This window comes from Rutilus rutilus, assembly GCF_951802725.1.
Source record: "Rutilus rutilus genome assembly, chromosome: 12".
Classification (NCBI taxonomy): domain Eukaryota; kingdom Metazoa; phylum Chordata; class Actinopteri; order Cypriniformes; family Leuciscidae; genus Rutilus; species Rutilus rutilus.
The window spans coordinates 3,373,089-3,393,216 of record NC_140217.1 but is presented as its reverse complement, the minus strand read 5'-3'; the positions used below and the strand labels follow the sequence as shown (position 1 = coordinate 3,393,216).

At 37.8% G+C, this 20,128-nt stretch overlaps 1 protein-coding gene across 1 annotated transcript; it reads right to left on the bottom strand.

The window, feature by feature from the left end:
- Positions 1-246: 246 nt before the first annotated feature.
- acvr1bb (activin A receptor type 1Bb) lies at positions 247-18,719 on the bottom strand. The gene is made up of 9 exons (XM_084425451.1): positions 18,620-18,719; positions 9,238-9,483; positions 8,541-8,789; positions 7,168-7,398; positions 6,344-6,511; positions 5,137-5,293; positions 4,143-4,267; positions 3,928-4,058; positions 247-2,909 (listed from the first exon to the last, which is right to left on the bottom strand). The coding sequence occupies exons 1-9, from the start codon at positions 18,681-18,683 to the stop codon at positions 2,784-2,786; spliced, it is 1,497 nt and encodes a 498-aa protein (XP_084281577.1). The 5' UTR covers positions 18,684-18,719; the 3' UTR covers positions 247-2,783.
- Between the last annotated feature and the right edge of the window lie 1,409 nt (positions 18,720-20,128).

Below are 20,128 nucleotides of genomic sequence, written 5' to 3'. Positions count from 1 at the left end.
CAACATTAAAAACGTGATTTTCACCACAGATCACTGCTGAAAGCGCAGTTAAGTTCACTGCATTTATATTTGTAATTACCCAATTATAACGGAGCTGAACTAGTTTTGCATTAACATTATTTTCATATTCCCTTTATACCAGCTCAACCAGTTTTTAATAAATATCTAAGCTACTTGTATGACTACAAAAATCTTGAATAACACGCCATATTTACAGGTGTGGACGCAAAAATGAACAATGACAAATGTAGGAAAATCTGTGTTTATTACCATTTAATAATTACCCATGTACATGACCGGAAACTGAAAATTCCTGAAAAATCCATGTAGATTTGGAAAATACAGGCAGATTATACAGGTAGGCCGTGAGGTCAGAGGATAGAGGAACTTCTTTATGATAGACCAGAACTGGGACTGTTTGCACGTCAGTAATCACATCGCCGTCGATCTTTTATCCAGGCGACGGACGAAAGGGACGAGTCGTTCACGGAGACCGAACGCTTTCTGGAAGCTATAAATATATGTACAAACTCTCGTTTAACAGGAGAAACAAATACAGGTCCATCCAGAACTCTTAAAATTCTTGATCCTGACAGATTTGATAGTCAGCAGTTCGTGTGCCAGTGTAGTCTTAGTTCTCAGGAGGGTCGAGACTCATTCTATCCAGTGTTACAATCACATTTCACACACGCTGACATGGAAGTTTGGATCAAAATTACAAACAAAAAAAAATAACATGGAAAAATAAGCTCTAAAAGAAACCATCTTCCAACTCAATGCAATCATATTTGGCTTTCTCTGGACACATTAAATAGAGTAAGGTGACTTTGAATTGTTGCAAATGGACGAATGAGATTATAACAGTACTTATTTCGATTGTCAAACATCAGACACATACTCGAGACGTTAATCCTGAAACATCTGGGAGATAAAAATCAATAATAATAAGATGAAAGACCACAGACCCAAACCCCTGTACAGCTGCTTCAAGACAACTCCTACGGTTAAAAGCGCTATACAAATTAAACCTGAATTAAATCTGAACTGAGTCACATAAAAAAAAACAAGCCACAAAACAGATTAAATAAAACACAGCTAAGCTACAACCACACAATTGTCTACAGAATCAAAGTTGATTATAAAAAAAAAAAAAGGTCATACATTATAGAAACTATATTTACATCTTGCATATTTCATACAGAAGCGGAGAGGAACAGAAGGGCAGTAGTATCCATCGAGTACGAGAGGAAGTTTGGAGTCATAAATACAGTGTATTAGGAGTAAAGAGGCTTCAACGCCCAACTTTTCAAGTCAACTTACATTTTCAAGTGGTTTTTTTCTCTCATTACAGGCCCAGTGCATGAAGACCGAGATCATCTTCCTCTAGAATTCATTGTGCCTTTGAGGAATAGTTCACGCCAAAATCAAAATCCTGTCATTATTTATTCACACTCTTTTCAGCGCTTTCCTTACAGTGAAAGTGAGTGGATTCTGGGAGTGTCAAGCTCAGAAAGAGACTAAAAAGCATCATGATGTAGTCCATATAAATTACTTATAGCACAATAGTGTTCTGATTTTTCATGGAAAAGAGCAGCGTGCACATTCTGCGCACTGTCTCCTTTTGGGTTGCACTTAAAAAAAAAAGGGTTTGAGGGTGAATAAATGAGCATTTTAATGTTTGCATGAACTATTCCTTACAAAACAGTCTCCTCAACTAGTAAAATGTGCGTTATCATCAGTGTCCTCGCCATTTTTAGTGTCATTTAATGCTACAGTGAGAAGCAACAAACTAGGTTTAGCTATGAAAAACAAACTTTAACAAAAGCCTGAACTTTACCCAGCAGTTCTGGTTGGGTTTCACGGACCGGTGACCCGCAACAGCTTCACATCTCAGATGATGACCCCCGTCCAGCGCTCGGGACGCAGAAACACTTAAGATGCCAACACTTTAGCTTAGACGAAGGATTCGGAAATGAAAAAACAAAAACAAAAAAAAAGGGTGTGCTATTTACACTTCCATTCTTTTAAAAAATATACTATGTACAGTAGCTTTATTTGCCCATGAAGGAGAGAAGGAAATCTAACGGCGATAAAAAAATAAGGACAATATGAAGGATCTACAAGCTAAAATAAATAGACATCCGTACCGTACCGTTCAGTAGTAAGAATAGACGTGTGTGCCAGTGTGCGATTCCAAACATCAAGATGGCTATATTCCACGCTCATGAAACCTCCGTAATAAAGTGCAAATAAGGTTGTTTTGCTAACAGCTTTAACGTGGTTATGAAACACTGGGTAAAAGAAGGAAACACATGACTAGCAGTGCCATCAGTCCACCTTAAACCAAATTAACCCCGCTCTAAACCTGTAGTTGGTGTATTTCACCTGGTTTAGAGCTTAAACTGGTTAACCCAAGGTGTCCTGCTAAACTAAGAGAAAGCAAAAGGCCCGCATCACAGCAACTGTGTTCACCAGAAGTTAAAAGGGTTTGGAAATTGATCTTTGGGGAAAATTGATTTGAAGAGAAATCATGAAAGTCACATGACAGAGTTGGGTGGTAGTAGTGGATGATGATGTGTGTCAGTATTTTCAGAGGGAGAGACGCTAGCGCAGGTTCAGTAGTTTTGGCGGTGGGGTGAGGTAGGCCCCGTCACAACTGAGTGGACGGAAATACTTTTTAGACTGGCAGGATAGTTTAGAGTGGTAGCATGTCTGTACACGACGTCTTTCCTAGGAGTGTTATACGCTCTCTCTCTCTCTCTCGCTGAAGGTAGTGTTTGCGCTCAGATTTTCATGTCTTCGTCCACGCTGAGTTGAGACAGGGTTTTCTTGATACGGAGAGCCGTCAGTCGCGCAGCGCCGTTCGCGTACCAACACTCTCGCATGATCTTCCCCATCACACGCAGCGCCTGGAGGGAAGGAAACGCATACGAGAGTGAGTTCACCCACATCATTCTTATATTATAGATATATTATAATATTGCACAGCATGACTAGAACTTTTTAAACATCAAATGTCTGATCATTTTTCAAAATCATCAAATATGTGCTTATGCTCAATCATTCAACCCTGTTTAATTTGTTAAACTATTTTTAATTATGTGAAATAAATAAAATAAAAAGATAAAAGTTTGGGATCAGTTTTTTTATTATTATTAATATTCTTATCCAGCAAGGATGCATTAAATAGATTTTTTTTTTTTAAGTGACCATAAAGACATTTATATTGTAAAGATTTCTATTTCAAATAAACACTCCATTCATCAAAGAATGCTAATAAAAATGTATCACGGTTTCCATAAAAATATGAAGCAGCACAACGGTTTTCAACATTATTAATAATCAGAAATGTTTCTTGAGCATCAAATCATCATATTAGAATGATTTCTGAAGGATCATGTGACACTGAAGACTGGAGTAATGATGCTGAAAATTCTGCTTTGATCACAGGAATAAATTTTACATTTTAATATATTCACATGGAAAAATGCAAATCACAATATTAATAGAAAATAGGGAAAAAAAAATCACAATATTACTGTTTTTACTGCATTTATGATCAAATAAATGCAGCCTTGGTGAGTAGAAGAGACTTTTGAAAAGTAGTATAATTATTTTTATATATAATATAACGTTTATTGCAATTTAAAAAGCAGTTATTCAGAGAGAACTATAAAATCAATAATATAGTATATAATGAATTATTTAATTTCATCGTGGCTTTTTCCACGAGGAAGGTACAAAATAGGGCTTGAAACTGTTAAATAAGTCCAAAGAATCAAGATCATATATAAATTTAGTAGGAAAAAAAAACAGATCATTGGGAAATCATCATGATATTAACATCAAAATGACACATGAGGGTCACTGTAAGGTGAGTCTAGTATGGTAGTCAGTAGTAGCATGGGTTGTTGTGCTGTCTCTCACCTCATAGCTCTGCCACCAGTTCGGTATGTTGGGTCGTAACCTCTGGTCACATACAACTTTCCTCATTTCTTCTATGGATGGATCGGAGGGCACCAGGTCATAGTAGGGCAGTTGGTACTCTTCGTGAATTCCTGAAGGGAAACAGCATTAATAAGAGCAATGGCTAGCATGAACAATGTGCCTTTGGTAAAAATGGTTTTGATTAACTTCAGTACCTCCAGCATTGCAGCGGCGAGCAATCTCCCAGTACACCAGTCCTAAAGCGTAGATATCAGCGCATTTAAACGAGTCAAAGTGACGCATGTTTATACTCTCCTCTAGAACCTCAGGTGCCATGTACCTGAAACACACAACAGAAACAGACTTACACACGAGGAGGATTACTTAAGCCCAAAGTATACTTCCATTTTTTTTTTTTTTTTTACACGTATGCGTACAGTCGAACGTGTAGCTTATAGTCCATTTGATAGCATTTAAAAAAAATTATAATAATACTCACAAATAATGCTGCAAACTATACAGGGAACCCTCTCATTTGGCACATTACTATAATATTAGAGGTTAAAATTAACAACAGAACTATTATATTCATCTGCTATTTATTTCCAGATATAATATTTACACTCAAAAGCTGAAATGTTTGTATATACGGTAGTTTTAATAAACACTTTATGGCAAATTTATTCAAACATGCATATATAATTAACAGTAAATAAGCTCTTCGCTAGTGTTTTTATAGCTAACTAATGAACTGTGAACACTGGGTGACTTTCCTGAGGTAAATGCAACACTGTTGTTCACAAGCTGTTTTACTGAAACCTTTCCACGGTTGAAGCGCAGATTGAGTGATTACGAGTCATGATGTTGTACTGTATATTTCAACATAGCTTCTGATATTCATGCATGTGTTTCGATATATGACTTGTATTAAAGTGGAAGAATAGACTCGCGCTCCGCACTGCCGCTTGAACCGAGGCACTACAGCGATACGTCACATTTAAGAGCTTCAAAACGCCATTTTGTGATAAAATGTACAGGATTTGAAAGCTGAGACTGGCCGATACGTCGGTGCATCTCTAGTAAAAAACGAAGTATTCTTTGGGCTTTAAAGTACATAAAGTAGAAACCACAAACCACACGCATTGGGTCACATGTGTCCGTATACATGTTTTTCTTGGCTGTTATTTCTGCACGTAATGTAAGGCGTACCTCTTAGTGCCGACGCGTTGGTTGGGGGCGATATCGATGGTGTCAGAGACCGACTCGTGACGAACTGCCAGGCCGAGATCAGCGATTGCACACGTGCAGTTTTTCTTCACCAGGATGTTCTTGGACTTCAGGTCACGGTGAGCGATGCCAGGCTTTCCTGCCGAGCAAAAACAACCTTTACAGATTCATGTACGCACACACACATCTGGTAAACACTTTTCTCTGGTCAGAGAGGGATCGCAATATCGTTAAGAGCGCCACATACACAACATTTTTAGGCATCATGACAGTGGGCCTCAAAAAACAAAACAAAAAGCTGCCTAAGTTGGCATAGCAAGTATCCGTCAATGATGTAACCACTCCAGAATGGCAGAGACGACAGATGGAGTCAAGGGAAACTTTGATTTTAAATATATTTGATTCAGTACTGAAAAGGCCTGAAAAATATTGATTATTGCACCCAATATTTGTGTGCTCTCTTTATGTTTGTTCGTTCTTATTAAAGTCATTATTTTAACAAATGCTAATGTCAGATTCTCCTGGAATCAAGTGCGGTCTTAGTAAAATTACAGGCACTATTACTAGGTTTGGCACAATATGTTTTACAGTATAATTATTACAAACATATATTAACATGTATATAAACACACACAATATTTGATCAAATTTGTGACCCTAGACCATAAAACCAGTCACATGGGTAAAACATTTTTAAATTGAGATTTATACATGCTGCATTCATTCACAAAAATAAATGTTTTATATATTTACGGTAGGAAATCTACAAAATATCTTCATGAAACATGATCTTTAATTAATATCCTTTTATTTTGGCATAAAATATTTTTTTTTCTAATTTTGACCCATTCAATGTATTGTTGGCTATTGTACAAATATACCCGTGCAACTTATGACTGGTTTTGTGATCCAGGGTCACATTTCATTGCACCCCTACATTTTTCCACTTAGAAGCACATGTAGTCGAGCCCTGTAGTGCTTCTCAACATGTTGCATGTTTGACGTTTGTTTGCAATTTAACGGAAAGCCAACTTCCACGGCTACTTTCATGACAAAGAACAAGTTACAATACAATAAAAGTCTGCATATCTGATGTGGAGGCAGTGTTAGACGTTAGCTGAATATAACAAAGCAGCTCACTTGGAGCTAATTTCTTTAAACTTCATCTGATAATATGACGCACACTCACCCTGAGTGCCCAATATCTCCATATGCAGATGAGCCAGGCCGCTGGCAGCTGTCAGTGCCAGTTTGATCATGCCCTCGATGGTGACTGAATATCGGTTCAGATAGTCAAACAGGGATCCATTCTCATGATAGTCTGACACCAACCACAACTGAGTCCATGTGCCATTATCTGTGACAGAGACAATTAAATATTATTATACCCAGATGACAACACCATACAGTATTAAAATGCACTGCATATTAGGGCTGGGACAATAAATCGATTCATTGCGATTCGTGGATCGATTCCAATATTTTACGAATGCGTCGCCATTCTCTCTCGAATCGATTCTGAGCTTAGTTTTTAACAGATGTCGCTCTAGGCTAGTTTTTAACTGTACGCTCAAATGCTCATGAAGAAGAGCGCTCGTCTGAGTCAGTATTTAGCGTGCCAGTTAAAAGTATAACATTTAAAGCCCCTTAAATGAACGAAATGACTCGAAAAAAGATTCGTTCATTTTTATGAACGAGATCGAACAAGAGAGTCGGTAAAATGATCCGAACATCACTAGAATGTATGTACACCTCAGAATGCTTTTACGACGTGAGATTAATGTAAACACCCTTGTCATTCGCTTTTCAAACTTTATGAATGATTGGTTCAAGTGGTGTGTGTAAGGCATTGGAAGCAAGCAGAGTACGGCTGTTTCTAAAGCACGCACTGCCCTCTGCTGTTAACAAATAAGCTTGGAATCGATTCGAGAGAGAATCGTGATGCATTCGGAAAATCTCAGAATCGATCCAGAATCATTTCTCGATTCCCCTACTGCATATTCATTAGTTTACCTTTGTTGTCGGCGGCAATGAAACCCAGAATATTCTCGTGGCGGAGCATGATGGTCTGGTAGATTTCAGCTTCACGAAACCAGGAGCGTTCTTCGCGAGAGGAGAAGATCTTCACTGCGACGTCTCCTCCTCTCCACCTCCCCCTCCACACTTCCCCAAAGCGGCCTTTACCGATGATCTCCTGCAGCACTATTGTACGGGCCACTGTCCTCTGGACAAACAGTGGTAGACCTGCAACACAGAGAGAGAGAAGAGAGAGAGAGAGAGAGAGAGAGAGAAAGACTTTATAAAACAACTCACAATATGCTCACAATATGCTGGAGGAGAAGATTATCAGTGAACTACTTGTATGTTAATCTGTTCTTCACACAAAGCATCACATGATTTTAGAAGGTTTGTGCTGCATCTGATATTGCATACTATATAGTAGTGTTGTCTATGGGATCCGCTGAGACGCCAGGTTTCAAACTCGGTGAAGACAAGTGTTCCAGTGAAAGGAACTCGTAATGCTTCAGCATACCAAGACATTTTGGACAATTTCATGCTCCCAACTTTGTGGGAACAGTTTGGGGATGTTCCTGTTCCAACATGACTGCGCACCAGTGCACAAATCAAGGTCCATAAAGACATGGATGAGCGAGTTTGGTGTGGAGGAACTGCACAGAGTCCTGACCTCAATCCGATAGAACAGCTTTGGGATGAATTAGAGCTGTTATAGCTGCAAAGGGTGGGCCAACTCCATATTAAACCCAACGGATCGGGAATGGGATGTCATTAAAGTTCATGTGCATGTAAAGGCAGACGTCCCAAAACTTTTTGCAATATAGTGTGTGTTGAGCATGTGAACACAATGGCCAACCAGAGGCGTTTAAGAATCCGTTCAACAGCGCTCAAATGCTACAGGGAAACGCTGGTATAGTCACATTTTTTTTATTTCAGTACCGACTTTGTACCAGAGTCGTACTTTTGACAACACTACTATACAGTAGGTACTACATTTAGTTTAAAACTTACTTTGCAACCGTTGAAAAAAGTACAATTTATATAATATGAATGTGTGTAGTCTGAATGAAATTCAAAAGTACTACATCTGCCATGTCACTGACACGTGCTGGTGCCCTACGGCGTCAGTTGTAAGATATAAGATATATCAGTGCAAGTTTCCCTTAAAACAGCTCAAACATGCATTTTAGTCTGGGACTAAAGCTTTAGCTTTGTCTGGTATACTAAAAACTAAATCTAAACTGAAAAGATAATTAAAATCTAATTCGAAATATGAATCAAAACTATAATAGAATATAAAAAACACTGTTGCATACATGCATAAATAAATCCTATAAACCATGCAGCACCTTTTCTCCTGCGACACTAACCTGACCCAGATCCTGAGGTGGAGAGGTCGTAGATGAGGTCCTGTAAGGTCTTGTCCTTGGCCAGGAACATGTGTTCAGTGCTGGGATCCTCCACCTCCAGCCTCTGCCGGTGGCCGTAAGCTCGCTGGTGGTGCTGGAAGAGGAAGAGACCCAGCAGAACCAGCACACACAGCACAAAGACCGGACCCGCCACCACTGCCGTGAGCTCCACCGGCCCCCAGTCCTGTTCTGGACCCGGTTCTTTCGTCACTGACAAGAGGACACAATGCATTAGTTGCTTTGATGACATCTGGAATTTGCTGGTTGAATTTGGCATTGATTACAGCTGATGTAAAGATCACTCAGATCAGGGGACTCTGATCTACTATCTGTTCCTAGAACTAGACTTGAAAATAGTCGTGATCGTGCTAAGTTATGCAATAGCCTACAGGCTTACATCAGATCCGCCCAAACAATGTACATTTTTAAATCAACCTTGAAAACGTATCTTTTTTCAATATATCTTGATTATAATTTTTTTCAATATTTGACCTTAGTTCATAGGTTTTTCCATTTTATTGTTCTTTATTTTGCGTTACTTTTTTATGTTTTCTATCTTATTGTTTGTTTCTTTGGCTTTTGTAAAGCACTATGGCCAACACCAGTTGTTTTAACGTGCTATATAAATTGTATTGTAATGTAATCTACTGACGCTCACCTGTTGGTACTCTGAGGTCAATGCTGTTGCAGTAATCTGAGTAGCAACAGTGTGTGTTCACCAGTCCCTCTGTGCTGAGGCAGTAGATTGGCTGGCCCGGAGGAACCAGCTTCTCTTTCTTAATGCAGAGCCGCACTTGCTGCTCCTGTCCTTTAATGACAGAGGTGGAGGCCACGCACGCCCCGTTGGTCTCGCACTTAAAATCATCCTTCTCACAGTGTGGTGCAGTGCAGTTACAGAACAGAGCTGCAGGGAGAATCAAACAAATATTACATGAAATATTATATTATTGATTAGGACTTACTGTTAGTTCGCTATTATTAGGCGCACATCCGTGTGTGGAGAGAGCTTACTGTATGACATTCATCACTTGCATTCAACTTAAAATACTCTGTCATTCTAGGTCATACAGATGAAGAGTTATGCGAACTGTAAAAGGTCTACTTTTATTTCTGTAAACTCATAACAACAACAAAAAGTTCAGGATGCACTTCTGCCGTATCGGTCTCAGTGAACTTGAGCACGTCAGGAGAATGAACCGAAGCTCAGTGTACACTTGCCTCACAGACATGATAAATATATTTATAGAAAGCTTGAAATGTCTGCATTTAAATGAACCAGATTATGGAAAATAAATATTCTCAGAGTATGTCATCCGCATATTAGGCACGTCCACTTCTGCGGAGATGAGTCAGCATCGTCTCAATAAATTATTAAAATGTTTTAACAGTCTCCTTCTGTTTTTTCACGACACACTAAAAATCATAACGTTTGCCGGTGCGCTGTGGCAAGCTTTATGCGGGTGTATGAACGCTGATTAGGCAATGTGTTATTATAGGCAATTAGGTTCATTTTATTTATAGCTTATTAATATAAAGGCACGATTAGTTGACTAATCGCTTAAATGAACGACTACTAGTCAACTAGAAAACTCTTTAGTCGAGAACAGCCCTATCATTTATGAAGTCTCTTCAACAGTAGGAGGTGATGGGGATCAGTAGAGTCATATACTGTGAATAAAGCAGCATCATGTCTTTATGTAGGGAGAATCTCAAAAAAAGGTTTAAACCAGAGGCAGACTAGACAGACAATTGTTTAGCGTTATTTGACTTTTGTATAGTTTTATTATTTGTCACTGTTTGAGCATGTGAATTTAACACATAAAATAAAGTATGGTGGTATGGAAAGCACTCCTCTTTCACAATCCGAATCAATTTCTGATGAAATACACATAGGACAGCATAAACCTCCCCACAATTTTTTATGGCTAAAAACCCAATCATCAGGTCTGTCCATTACGAGCAGCCAGACAGAGAGGATTCAATCATACTGGAACCAGAACACATTTAAATGGAGGATGTAGACGAACCAAAGTGGCCCCAGACGTCCCTCACCTGCAGTCCACAGACTCAACGCATCTGAGCTGCCTTAGGCAATGAGAGCAGACCGATAGGCTGCAGGATGTTTCTAGAGATGAGCAAATCTGCATTTTTGATTTGGTGAGATCTAAACCAAAGAACTACAAGGTGTTCATAAAGCTGTATGGAGCATAATGAAGACCATCTAAATATGAGTTTTCTACAATTTGGAACTTTAAACTTAAGTTCATGGCGCAAAAAGAAAAAGAAAACACCCCCCAAAAATACAAATTCCAAAGTCATCCATCTGGAGTATGATTGAACTTACATATACACCTTCTCAGAAATGGTTTTAAAGTGCTGATAGTCCAAAAGCTACTGTTGCATGCTAAAAACCCTCTCCAAGAAGTGTATTCAAATTGATCAATTTTTAAGTGCTACTAAAGATACTCACTTGCTGAATTCTCTGGCCATCTTGACCCATCTCTGGATCTTTCCTACTGTACATATATTGGATTTCTTTTTTATTCGACCGCTATTTACCGGTTTATTTTCAGCATCTCTGTCCTCCTCTGAGCCAATCATAAAAATATATCACATTTTTAAAAATCATAATAGACTTACATACTGAAATCTCATCTAAAAAAAAAAATACAGCAGCGTGTTTGATTGCAAGGGTCAGAAGATCTGAATGTTTTTGCTACAGGTCAGGAAACTATGACTAACATTAGAGCTTTCCATGGGAAAAAGTAAGATGTGACAGAACTGTAAAACAATGCTCTACTAATTACCGGCAGGTAATGATTGTGTAAAGCAGTTACGCAAGAGCTGCTGATGAGTAACTTTCATTTGGCACTTGATTCCCTCTCTGGTAAAGCTCCTACACAACGTTATTATTGATTTTTTTTTGTGTGACGTGGATAATTAGAAAGTATGAAGTGAAATTTGGAAAAACGATGTTCTCGGCACAGCTCGGTTTTGACAGCGCTGAACGCAGGCTGCGGCGTGTTGCGATCATGGCGTGACTGAACACAGCTCCGGCTCATGCCAACAGGAACCATTTCAAGCCAAAACACAGAGTGATTAAACAAATTAAGCCTGGATCAATTCACATTAAGAGGATGTGGTCTTACAGTATACTCCTGTAGTACTGGCCAGGTCGTGTCTAAATGTTCCGCTCTCAGCATCAGATAAGCAGCGTGGGAGATTTCTACTTTACTAATCAAAGTGTGTGTCAATGTTTGCATGGATGTAGGGAGTTGCAGAATGTATAAATTTAGCATGTGGGCTCGGTTTTCCACTGACGACGTTTCATCACATCAGTGCCAGTGGATTGGAAGTGTAGAGGCATTATGGTTAATAAACAGGATTTCCTGTTATTTACTCTCATTCATACAATGTGACGCAAAAAGAAATGCCATCACTGTGGGAGTTTCCCCTTGGGCTACAAACTGACTGAAACTACTGGTTTACAGATGTTACGATATTGTCATTGTGGTTGATATCGCAGTCTATGACAGGTTTACAATGATGCGTCACAGGTCTGTTCTGATAAGATAAAATAAAAAAGCTAAATGCCAATAACAAAACGCAACTAACTCATATAATCATGCTTTTAGGATTGCAAAATAATTAGGTTTTCCAGCAGGGAGGAGAAAACAAATCCCATATCTTCTGTTGAATTCACAGTTCAATCAAACTCAGCAGTATTTTGGTAACATTTTTGTGCAATTGGGAGCAAAATTGTGTCTTTTTTTGATATTATATGCAATTAATCATTTTGCATAATGTCAAAATATGCCTCTGCAAATTAAATGTAATTTAATTTGAGGAATTTTTTTTACTGCTGTATGCCAATCAATTTCAGTGCTGTTTTGAGTCACAGAAGATGCCCAACGTAAAATATTTTCTTGCTTCTATTCAGTCTAGAGCTCTAGACCAATTTGAAAGTAACAACAACAAAAAAGCAAAACGTAGATCCATTTAGTAAAGTAGTAAATAAAAGTACAGTAAATCATAAGCTTAATCTCTTGAGAATGACCTCACTGCTAAAGTCTGGCTTCACAATACCGAACTCTCAAACCGACATGAACTTGTTTGTACTTGCACATGTACAGAAGTAAAGGGCTAATAAATTTCCAAACTAAAGTCCCTGAAACCTTATTTGATTAGACCAGATATTTAGGCAAAATTAGACTAACAATAGGCCTTTTTATTTTCTAGACTAGACGTCACTTGCTGAATTAAACATACACAATAGTGCAGTCATGTGAAAACGATCGTACCGCTGTTTGTAAGGTTTGTTATAAGCCACATCTCATATTATTTAAGAAAAACAGTAAGCAACATACAGTGTAAATTGTGCTGTAAACTGTACACTAGTCCATTCCAAACATATAGTGAAATCCATCACTTAAATGGACCACACAAAACCATAATAGATACAACACAACATCCATAAACAGCATGTTTAGTAAATATGAGACACTATGATTCAGTGTGGGTAATTTAAAGTCAAGTGGCCGGGTCTTGTGACTTGATATGTGACCTTTTCTAAACAGTAGTATAAAATATCACTGCTTACAAAGAATTTTAAAAGAGTAAAAGATAAGACAAACTTTACTGCAACATTTGTTTGATTAATTATATTATAGTTAATTCTGCACAGTTATATTATAGTTAATGCCCTGCATCGGATAAAGTCTTTGGTCTTATGTTGAGCTTGGAAACTGTTTTAATTGTATAACTAAAATATGATGCAATACCAATTGGCAAGACAATATGGAAAACCTCAACTACGGGTTGAAAACAGGAAACCATTCATATCCGGATAGGAATATTAGCCAGGCTAATATGTAGCTGTTCTTTAATCATGGAGGCCCAAGGGGGATAATTAGGAACTTTAGAGGTAGTGCAATTGGATTAGTCTGATTATTGCGCACAGTATCATTCTCCAAAAGGGAAATACACACAGTTTTGATCAAGATTTTGTATATCCCGACTTACAGACCCATGCAAAGCTTTTAATAGCTTATGGTCTTTATTTTACATTCAAAGGACAATTAAATAATTTGGTATTTCCGTGCATTAGGAAAATAAAACGCAGAGAGACTCGCACATCAGACATGCAGGAAACAAAGGAATATCCACTCGCATTCGTGTCAGATTATTTGAACACATTGATTAAAAAAAAATTATATCTAGATCAATAATCCAGAAGACCATGGGGTTCCTCGCATTGTCCACTAACAACCAACAGTAAAGCAAGAGAAGTCACGCTGCACTGTGAGCCAGGTTTCTAAACTATACTAGACATAATTATATTAAGCCATCATATGACTTTCTTAGTGTGGCATAAATATAAAGTTCACGCTTTTGGTCTAAAGAAAACCGCTATGACATTTCACAATGTGCTCCTTTCAGTTCACGGTATACTCGGCAACCATGAAAAAGGCATGACTAAAGACACAAATATCCAGATCCCCATTCACATCAACAGTGATTTGATGCAACATGACGCATGTTGTCAACCTAGTTCTGGTTGACAATATATTAGTTTTCATGCTGCTAAAAAAAATTAATTGAAAGTACAAATATTGTCAATAAATTGCACCACTGCATCAGATCAAAAGATATAATTTGCTCCTGCAAGGACTTCAGATGAAGCTCTGAATCAACATGCACCAATGCTACATTTTTTTATATATCCTAATAATTTGTTAACAAACATGCATTTATTACTTCAATGAGCTTATTGTTTCTGCCTTAAATTAGCCTAACACATTGTTTAAAAGAATACATTATTAGCAAACTGTGTGATATGTATATTTCTGAAGCACATAACCTGGACACGGTCACCTCTGATCACTCTAAATTGTAATGTAGACATGCATTTTCTGTAAAGCTGCTTTGAAACAATATATGTATTATGAAAAGTGCTATACAAATAAATGTGAATTGAATCATTTTAAATTTCTGGCTATCACCAGACCAAGCTCAATCTTTTAAGATTGAACATTAGTCTGGGGAGTCTGCTCTGTATTTTCTAAGACACAAGAGGCGTGATCAACGGGCAGATGACTCTGTACGCAATTGGATAGTCCTTCAACCAATCAGACCAACGATCCGGGTGACGTACTTTACCAAAGCCGGTCGGTAGTAAGGCAAACACATCCATCTTTTGTATGAATTTTTCCAGGGCAAGTTTCTGTTCCGTTTTCAAAGAAAACTTGCCTTTTAAATCTTTTAAAACAGCAGCGACAGCGGCATCAACGGGTTGCAGCGCTTCGGTGGCCGCCTTGTTGAACGTAAACAAAAAGCTTCTTGCCGTCGCTTCTCTATCGTCATCGTGTTAAACCCGCCAAATAGATGGATAAGCCAGTTTGTGATTGGTCCCTGCAGATTTGTAACGGAAGCAGGATAGAAAAATGTACAGGTTTCCAACCTGAGCTGCAGGGCGAAATCAAATTTGGATTAACCCAGTCTAGATCAAACTGTGAATTCAAAGGAATTCATGCCTGCAATGCTGCCCAGACCCGGAGGCAGTGACACAGGCCTAAACACACTCCTCTACCACTTTCTACTGTTGAGATTTTGGTGCAGCCGATCGGTGTTTGAATAACCGAAGGTTTGCCTCATCTATTCACAGAACATTGTTCTCAGCAGTGCTGTGAAACACCCAGGTGATCTCAAGAAAACAGGCATGCAGGAGTGTTACTTTACTTGGAGAAAAGTGGTTTTCCCTATAGTGACCACCCTGAGAATCACTCTAGCTAAGTGTTTTTACGGTAGACTTAAATCTAGTCCAGTTTCCACCAAAGAAAAGGCTGTTCAGAACCAGTGAAATCGTCTCTGCTCTGGCATCTTTAAACCTGCGCATCTACAACCAGGACCGGCTAATGCCAGTGGCTGGGGAGCTCAGATAATGTCCTTAGATAATGATTTACTTATTTTTATCCTCTTGCAAAACTCTGGCCACTTTATTTCCCCAGTCCATCTGAAATAAAAATTGTGTTATTTCCAAATATCACATGTGAATTATTACTAGTCTGTGATCTGACAGGTGACTTTGGCACTGCTGCACTTTCAATGATGACGAATTTGTTATTTATAATGTAAGAGACAAATACAAACACATCTTCCTGCTTCTGCCAACTACACTTTCGAACTGACTAATACGCACTTCGTTTGCCGCAAATTATACGCCTGAGTCTCAATCCACAACACTCCATTGAGGAGATAGTTGTATTACCAGTTTATGTGTACAGTGTTCTCTTCACAGTTGAGACATTTTACCTATGACTGAAATAATTATTAACAGTCATGCATCTGACTAACAAAAGTGACTGATTAACTGAACTACAGTAGTCAACATTTGAAGTGGATCAAAACCTCTACATCAAAGTTAAACATGAATTTTGAACAACCAGTTCTTGTCTTGGGTCAACTTTGATTAACTTTTATGATCCACTTCAAATGTTGACTACTGTAAACATCACTACTTCAGCGTTTTACAAAGACATTTGGTAATATTACAGTAATATGATGTAATTTATCAAAACCATACAACAAATTAAATATGTATGAGCAGAGTAATCCCACGCACGCTTTAGTTGTGTGTTCAGATCAGCTTTTCACTTCTCATTAAATATGATACACAATCTCTGTTTGCTCTGTTATAAATTGAGATTAAAAAGCATTAGCTGCTCTCTGGGGATTACTAATGTTATCCATGTTTCTGCAAAACTGGGTGAGTAACAACATGCTTCTCATAAAGTCAGAGGGAAACATTGCAGTATAACGAGAACATAAACTGTAGGTGCAAAAAAAGTGACCCTTTACACATTTACGGGTTTCTCCGATGAGGAAGTCGTCATGGTTGGGTAAACTTCTATAGTGGGGAAAGAGAAACTACATTTTTTGTGTTCACATTTGCTCAAATAGCAAAAGAAAAACACAATAGTGTTTTCACAACTTACAAAACAGGAAAAAAGATAGAGAGAGATCCTTCTCTCAAAAGGCATACTGATCAATAGATCAACAGAACGATAGATGCACTTTATTAAACCTTTAGGGAAACTCTGAACTCTTAAAACTAGTGTGCGTGTTCAAGCCTGTAGCCTTCGATATGCAGAAAACATTAAGGGTCTTTTTACAGCGGGTTAAGGAGAAACCTTTACAGTGATAAAGAAAGCCCCCTGGCTATGAGTTACCCGTATCAAACCAAACAGAGACAAAGACTAACTGTATTTCTATATGGCGTGGAGAGACATATCCAAGAGAAATGGGGGTCACTGTTCAGTCATATCCTTATTTTGTCCCCTCTTCACAATTAACTGAGATTTAACCCATTCTAGGGCTGCACAACATATCGAAATATCGCAAATGTATACATCGCGATATGCATATCGCAACGGCTTGCAATAACTGGGGTCATGAACAAAAGACAGAGAAAATCGCTCACTGCTCTTGGCTAAATAACTTTTGTAGCTTTAATAAGAATCAGTATATATTTAATTCATACAGTGAAAACTAAGCAGTGCTTTATTTTTACATTTGATAATTCAGTTTCCGTAGTTAAATAAACCTAATGTAGGATAACCTGAAACCCTGAACCCCGTGGTTTACCCTGATGTTAAAATAACACTTCTTATGTTTCAGTAAAACACTGATATTCACTTTCAGAAGATAGGGATGTTTTCTTGTCACAAAAAGAATGTGAAACGCATATGTAGGTTAAATCGTTTTAAATATATTTTAAAGATAATTTAAGTTTACTTTACACACTTTAAGCATTATCATATCGCATATCGAATATCGCATTATTTAATGAGTTATCATATATCGCAATTTTCTTCAATATCGTGCAGCCCTAACCCATTAATTCCAGTCACAGTCCCACTTAAGTTCATAACACTGGCTCCATAACCCAACTATTATCATAACCTGTGCACAGAGGTTATTGTTACTCAAAACTATATCATCATTCAAAGGAAATCTGCACACCTATACTTCAAGCTTCAGACCACACACACACCTTCTTCCTGTCCTGACATTAACATGTCGTTTCATAATTGATACAGTGAATAGATCCGGAGAGCTTCTCTCTACTACTTAGCCTACATGAGCAACATGTAAAAGAGGTATAAAGTCTATTCCTTCCCTGATACTTCTTAAATACAACACATATTAATAACAAACAAATTACAATAAACATTGGGAAGAACTTAACGTCTGAGAAACGTGCAACAGGTCAGTCAAGGCGTACCTGTTTATGAAGCTCTTCTGACTGTTAAAACTCTCATTCAGACACAAACAAACAAGTTTAAAATAATCTGCCAGGGTTAAAATAAAACCATTTCTGTTTACTGTAAACTGATACTGTGATCGTGTTAATTATAAAGCGTCTTATTAATACTTCACCCACGCGAAGAGACAAAACAAATAAGCCCAAAATAAATTTAAAAAAACTTAAATAAAACACAAACAATGAAAATTATACAGCAAATGTTAAAAGCTGTTTTTAAACAGTATTAAACCCATATGGATGTGTCAAATATGGCGATTCAGGGTGTATGAAGTCTTATAACTTTGTGCCGTTCAACAATCACATTCAGACGCCTATCAACTTAAATCTGAAGTCTTAAATTACTCTTTTTCTCAAGTTTTTATCCGAATTTAGAGCCACGTATTAAACTAAGTTAGCCGGTTAGCATGCTAGCCCTTCACCTTTTTGAGTTTCCAACATAAACACTGTCATCCCGCGGGATTATTGTTATTTAAACTACCCACATATATAAAATATAACTGAAAGCACGTCATATATTCATGTTACTGACAGAGAAAGAGAGAAAACGAGAGAAAAAGCAGAGAGTTTAAGGGGCCAGTCGTTAAATCCCAGCGCCATGTTGTTGTTGTTGTATTAAAAGCCAAACGTTCAGCGACTAAAGCGCAATTAAACGAACCAAACTTACACACACCTGTAAACAAAACAATGCTGAAACAAACAAACACTTCGTCCTCACCATCACACGCTCCGTTCAATCCCGATAAAACGACCAAGAGTCGCAGTATTTGCCGTGGGTCCATCCTCCTCACAGGCTCCCATCGCACTGAGATGCGCGTGGACTCTGCTGTCGAGAGCGCGCTAATGATAACTAAACGAGAGCGCGCCACAGAGCACGCGCAATACCCAGATGGTCGTTTTTATGCATGTTTGTTAATAAATGCATGTACATATTTGTGATTCTAAACTTGTTGACATTTGGACATGAATCACTTTTGATTATATTTAATCTTGCGTATGGAAAAAGATATAGATACGTTTCTTTTTCGCCTTATATTTAATTTCGCAGTAATGGGTATTCATATTGCTGGGTTTAGACATAAGACTCACTGTAAACATGTAATTAAATACATGCTATTAATTATTTTCTTTGTTTTTCCAGAAATGGGGCTAAAATTCGTGCTCCTAGTGATGACGTTTTTCTTCAGAAGTGGCAGGTGAGGTGAACTTTGACCTTTCAGATTACCAACTCCATGTCGCTTTCATGTCAAAATTAATTCTATCCTTAGACTGCTGCTTTTACTTGTTGATAAAGAGATAATATTATGTGGAATATACTATGTGATATTTTATCATACAATTTTTCCTTAAATATTACACTGTTGTCCACATTCCCAAAAGTATTAGATGACTTGTGACAGTGCTAACACACACACACACACACACACACACACACACACACACACACACACACACACATATATTTATATAGGGAAGATGTCACATGTTTCTCACAGCCTTAGGGAGGCGCTGTGTTCTATGAGTGTTTCATTGTGTGAGTGAGCTTTATATGGGTGGAGCTGTTGTGGAAAGGTAATGAGGGTTTTCGCTGTTATCTGATTAATCTATTTAAATTCTTAAATTTTTTGGCCATCCATGCTATTTTAAGAAATATATTGCTGTTAAAGATGTTTACTAACATATATGTGCAGTTATTTTCGATGGATGGTTTTGTATTTCTGATATTATTTTATTTTGGGGTTTTATTCTTTGTATTTTGGATGCATCTGACATTTAACTTTAATTGTCATATGCTGAAAGCTATTTTTTCCAGTGTTTGAGAACCCTGTGATGTAGCCTAAGGTTAATATAACTGCAGCTAAAACTATATTATTTTGTTTTATAATTTTGTATGCATTGTTATTATATATATACAGTACTGTGCAAAAGTCTTAGGCATGTTAATGACCCCCCCCCCCCCCCCCCACACACACACACACACACACACACACAAATCCAGTGAGATTTGTGTATGCACAAGGAGTCTGACAACAGCCGGTATGACCTGATCTCACCATCATCGAGTCCGTTTGTGATTACATGAAGAAACAGAAGAAACTGAGACAGACTAAGGGGGGGGTATTAACATGCCTAAGACTTTTTCACAGTACTTTATATATATATATATATATATAAATAAAAGAGTTCAGATGCAAAAGCCTCTAATTGCCATCTGAAATTTTCTTCT

What these genes read in the sequence shown, in the direction of transcription:
- acvr1bb (XM_084425451.1), bottom strand. Translation starts at nt 18,683, where the DNA reads ATGGACCCACGGCAAATACTGCGACTCTTGGTCGTTTTATCGGGATTG. An exon ending in ATTGAACGGAGCGTGTGATG is followed by an intron (nt 9,484 to 18,619) that starts GTGAGGACGAAG and finishes TTCTCCCTGCAG; the next exon opens with CTCTGTTCTGTAACTGCACT. An exon ending in CATTGCCGCCGACAACAAAG is followed by an intron (nt 6,512 to 7,167) that starts GTAAACTAATGA and finishes TCTCTGTCACAG; the next exon opens with ATAATGGCACATGGACTCAG.